The sequence below is a fragment of the Scardinius erythrophthalmus genome (assembly GCF_964197995.2).
Source record: "Scardinius erythrophthalmus genome assembly, contig: HAP1_SCAFFOLD_570, whole genome shotgun sequence".
NCBI lineage: Eukaryota > Metazoa > Chordata > Actinopteri > Cypriniformes > Leuciscidae > Scardinius > Scardinius erythrophthalmus.
In genome coordinates, this window is record NW_028296049.1 from 4,054 (window position 1) to 9,712 (window position 5,659).

General features: G+C 37.7%; 1 protein-coding gene across 1 annotated transcript; it reads left to right on the forward strand.

Annotated features, from left to right (window-relative positions):
* Positions 1 to 945: 945 nt before the first annotated feature.
* On the forward strand, positions 946 to 3,196 carry LOC308686645 (uncharacterized protein). The gene is made up of 3 exons (XM_081395084.1): positions 946 to 1,081; positions 1,457 to 1,630; positions 1,861 to 3,196. Exons 2-3 carry the CDS (start codon positions 1,546 to 1,548, stop codon positions 3,018 to 3,020), a joined length of 1,245 nt encoding a protein of 414 aa, XP_081251210.1. The 5' UTR covers positions 946 to 1,081; positions 1,457 to 1,545; the 3' UTR covers positions 3,021 to 3,196.
* The last annotated feature ends 2,463 nt before the right edge of the window (positions 3,197 to 5,659 follow it).

A 5,659-nucleotide genomic window follows, 5' to 3' on the forward strand; every position in this document is an offset into this window, starting at 1 on the left:
CTTTTTGTGCGCAAAAACAAACAGAAATAACGACTTTATTCCACTTTTCATTTCCTTCTCTCTGGGCCTCGGATTGCTTTTGCGCACAAGAAGTATTCTTGTCGCTTTATAAACTTAAGATTGAGCCACTGGAGTCACTTGGACTATATTAACAATGTCTTTAATACATTTTCTGGGCCAGCAAGTTTCTGTCCCTTAGAAGCCTATGGAGGAGTGAGACAGCTCTCAGATTTAATCAAAAATATCTTAATTTGTGTTCCGAAGATGAACGAAGGTCTTACGGGGTTGGAACAACATGAGGGTGAGTAATTACTGACAGAATTTTCATTTTTGGGTTAACTATCCCTTTAAGGAAATAAATAAATTTTAAGATAAATCACGGTCGCACCACATGACATTTTTTAAGGCTACGGACAATTCATCTAGATGAAGAAACACAAAAATCACTTACATTTTTTAAACGAATTTAGGTGTACACAACATCCTTAATGTTTGAACAATTGCAACAGGTTTTTTTTTCTTTTATATTTTAAAATTGGCCTGTTGAAAATCCTTATACGTCATGGACCCTTTTAACACGAAACTAAACCACCAGTAGGTGGCGGCAGGCTAACGTTTTAATGAGTGAGTTATTTATTCAACCGATTCGTCCAAAACTCTGAATCATTCAGTAATGAAAACAAGTTTGAGTGTTCCTGTGAGATGCGTTATGTTTCTGCTGTGATCTTTGTTTGGAACTATTTTTGCATAAACCCCGCCCCGGAACACGATTTATAGATTATCAAAACAGAATATGCTAATCAATGACCAGAAGATAATTACACATAGGCTAAGCTACACAAATTCATCAACTAACCATTCAGAAACGTCTTGTTGCTTCTACATGTTGTCACTTCTTCTTGAGTCCCATCATTGACTCCGTTGACATCATCTGACTCCGGTTTGAACATAAAAGGCTATTTTTTTTATTTTATTTTTTCAGTGCATGTCTGTGAGGTAAAAGGACACAAGCTGTTGAAGCTCCGCCCTCTGTGCCGAGAGCAGCAGCTCATTTGCATTTAAAGGAACAGACACAAATATGGTGCGTTTTTGCTCACCCTCAAAAAGTGACAAATTTAACATGCTATATAAAAATATCAGTGGGGTATTTTGAGCTAAAACTTTACATACACACTCTGGGGACATCAAAGACACATTTTACATCTTGTGAAAAGGGCATTATACCACCCCTTTAAGAACTGTAATTATTACAGTATTTCAGTATAAACTCAGTAACCTCGAATTTGGCAGATCTGGTGTCCCTCACAACAATTCATCAAATAAGAAAACTTTAGTTCAACTGTTAATGGCAATTTATGATAAATTATTCTGGAATACATTTAAATGATCATAATCTTGTACAGTACTTGTTATCCACATTTTGATGGTCTTCCTTTACACTTCCTCCCACATTTAGATTATTTCCTTTCTGGGAATATTCCCATCATCCTACAAGAGAAGGACAAACTCCAGGAGTAGCAGCTGAAATCTGTGTGACTGTTAAAGATGGAGTTTATTAAAGAGGAGATTGAAGACATGAGTGATCCAGAACCATCCAGAATAAAACATGAAGATACTGAGGAACAAATAGGTTGGTGTCCATTCTTGATTCTTCATTGTTGACTGCTTTAGTAGCTCTGATATATGGATGACAAATGATATATAAATGCATCTAAAATGATCATAACCCAGTTTTAATTGCATTAACAAGTGAATGACAAAACTCAACTTTGCACATTAAAGAGACTTTAAAGATACTTTTTAATTCTCACATTTAACTTCATTGAACTGATTCTAACAGCTTAATACATTTTATTTTAGACCAGCTGGAAGTGACGGAGCAAAGACAGAAACTAATCGACGTAAAGAAACACTGTGACTTCAAAACTCAAGGAACAAAAGCCAAAAAGCTGCACTCCTGCTCTCAGTGTGGAAAGAGTTTCCAAAATCATGGAAACCTTAAAAAACACATGAGAATTCACACTGGAGAGAAACCGTATACATGCACTCAGTGTGGAAAGAGTTTACAAAATAAAGGAAACCTTAAGACACACATGAGAATTCACACTGGAGAGAAACCGTATACATGCACTCAGTGTGGAAAGAGTTTCCAAAATAAAGGAGACCTTAAGACACACATGATAATTCACACTGGAGAGAAACCGTATACATGCACTCAGTGTGGAAAGAGTTTCCAAAAGAAAGGAAACCTTAATACACACATGAAAATTCACACTGGAGAGAAACCGTATACATGCACTCAGTGTGGAAAGAGTTTTCCTCGAGCATCACATCTCAGAGATCATCTGCTCCGTCACTCTGTAGAAAAACCATTTAACTGCGATCAGTGTGGTAAAGGTTTTAATTCGTCATCAAATCTAAAACAACACCTGAAAGTTCATTCAGATGAGAAGCCTTATGTGTGTTCTGTCTGTGGAAAGAGTTTTTCACGACTGCAAAGTTTTAAACGGCACCAGAAAACACATGATGAAGTGAAAGATCATGTGTGTTGTGACTGTGGGAAGAGCTTTACTACATCTAGTAATCTGAAACTGCACCGAAGAATTCATACTGGAGAAAAACCTTACAAGTGCTCATATTGTGACAAGATTTTTGCTCATTCTGGAAACCTGAAATCACACGAGCGAGTTCATACTGGAGAAAAGCCGTACCACTGTACTCAGTGTGTGAAGAGCTTCAAAGATGCATCAGGTATCAGTAAACATCTGTGCATTCACTCTGTAGAAAAACCATTCAACTGTGATCAGTGTGGTAAATATTTTAATACGTCATCAAATCTAAAACGACACCTGAAAGTTCATTCAGATGAGAAGCCTTATTTGTGTTCTCTCTGTGGAAAGAGTTTTTCACAAAGAATTTATACTGGAGAAAAACCTTACAAGTGCTCATATTGTGACAAGAGTTTCACTCAGTCTGGAAACCTGAAACTACATGAGCGACATACTGGAGAAAAGCTGTAATACTGTACTCAGTGTGAGAAGAGTTTTAAACATTTATCAAGCCTTCACACTCATATGAAAAAATGTTTCAAGTGATTGTAATGGATTTTTTAATTAAAAATAACTAACATTCATTTTTCTTTCTCTCTGAAATTTGTCTCAGATCCTCCGGCCGTGATTAAAACATATTCAAAGGCATTGTCTGGAGTCTGTCGGTTATTATTGCTGCGCAGCAACTTAGGGTTAGGAAACTCAAAGCCAGTTGACGACTGTAGACGCAAAGCTAGAGTATAAAGATTATTAAGTGTTGACTGTAGACGCTTGGTAGTCGATTGGAGACGCCCCAGGTAATTAGGTTCCAGGTACGTAAGAAAAATCTACCACATGATCAACATTAGTTTTCATGTCAAATACATTAAAGTAAACTGAGATAAAAGAGTTTTTCATAAAAGCACTATATCATCTAGATTAATTGTGTTAATGTGGTGAAAAGCTTGGTTGACTAGAAAGACTTAAAGAAATGAAAAATGAAAATTCTGTCATTAATTATTCACCCTCATGACGTTCCAAACCTGTACGACTTTCGTTCATCTTCAAAGCACAAATAAAGATGTTTTTGATGAAATCTGAGAGCCTAATTTCAATCTGTTCATCAAATAAAGCGACCTTATCTCTTCAGAAAATGTTTGACTGAACCGCTGGATTCATATGGATTAGTTTTACAATCTCTTTATGAACTTTTTTGAATCAGCAAAGTGGTTATTGCATAGCTGTTAATGGAGGGACAGAAGCTCTCAGATTTCATTCAAGCCGGATAATAAAAGATGTGGGGCAGTGGAGATACATATCTGTATAAGTAAGGAATAATTGATGAAAGGCCTTTGAATTATTAGAAAATAATGCACACCTGAGCTGGTAATGTTACACCTCGGATGTGCATTATTTTCTAATAATTCAGTGTACTAGAGTCAAATATTCTGCTTATACTTTTGATTGATGATCAATTGAACTTTACAGACCACATTGCGAGAACTGCCCGGTCCTGCAGATTTGTCTTATACAACATCAGGAGGATCCTTCCTATCAGAGCATGCTACACAACTCCTTGTCCAAGCACTTGTTCTATCCAGACTGGACTATTCTAATGCTCTCCTGGCTGGTCTTCCAGCTTGCTCGGTCAAACCTCTGCAACTCTGTGCTCTTTGATACCAATCTTTCATTTGAAAGTCACGTGTCTAGAATCTGTAAAAACGCATTTTTTCATCTTAAAAATATATCTCAATTATGCCATATGCTCTTATTGACAAATGCGGAACAATTAGTTAATGCGTTCATGACCTCAAGGCTTGATTATTGTAATGCTCTACTGGGTGGTTGCCCTGCACGCTTAATAAACAAACTACAGCTGGTTCAAAACGTAGCAGCTCGAGTTCTTACCAGAACCAGGAAGTATGACCATATTAGCCCAGTTCTGTCAACACTGCATTGGCTCCTTATTAAACATCGTATCAATTTTAATATATTGCTGATTACTTACAAAGCACTAAATGGTTTAGCTCCGGAGTACTTGAGCGAGCTCTTAACGCATTATAGTCCTTCACGTCTATTGCGATCTCAAAATTCCGGCCAGTTGATAATACCTAGAATATCAAAATCGACTGCTGGCGGTAGATCCTTTTCCTATTTAGCACCAAAACTTTGGAATAGTCTTCCTAACATTGTCCGGGAAGCAGACACACTCTGTCAGTTCAAAGCTAGAAAAAGCTTTGATGAACTTTTTCATTCTCCCTGGGTTTTATAAAGAATCTTTGGGACCATTAAAAGACTCTAGCCTGAGGATCAGAGGGCACGGCCTGGGGAGTGGGGGCACAACAAATCAGCAATGTATTGTGGGGCCTGACCATTTACACCTCTAAAAGTTAAAACTAATATTTTAAGATCAATACGAAATTTGATGAGTAGCCAGTGTAAGGAGGATAAAATGGTTGTGATGTGTGTCCTTCTGCCAGATCCTGTTAAAAGCCTTGCCACAGCATTTTGAATCATCTGAAGATGATTCAGAGCAGATTTGTTGAAAAAAGTAAAAAGAGAGTTACAATAATCTAAACGTGAGGAAATAAAAGTATGGATAACCATCTAAAGATCAGAGATCAGAGTCTGATAAAATTGCCCTCAATTTTGCAAAATTTCTTAGATGATAAAAACAATTTCTGACCAAAAGTCTAGAATGGCAGTCCAAAGACATTGACTGGTCAAACCAGATGCCAAGATTTCTGAGGCTCGACTGGACAGAGGAGTTCAGAGAACCAAGGTGTTGAAGGATTGATGGGATTTTGTTGTCTGGGGCAACAATTAGGGTTTCAGTCTTTTTCGAATTTAATTGGAGACAGTTACTAGTCAGTTACTACTACTAGTCAGTTACTAGTACTAGTCAGGTCTAGACCAAGACTCTCTCTGACCCTCCCGGTTTTCGAGATATCCACCCAAAACCGCTTCTCCCCTCTTCGCAAAACAGAACGCGATGCTGTGATCATCAGTGATTGCATCGTTCGGCACGTACACGCTACATTAGGTAAAAGTAAGGTGCACAGTCACTGCTTTCCTGGTGCTCGTGTTTCTGAAATCGCTGCTCGCGTTCCCGAGATTCTGAACGGTGACGA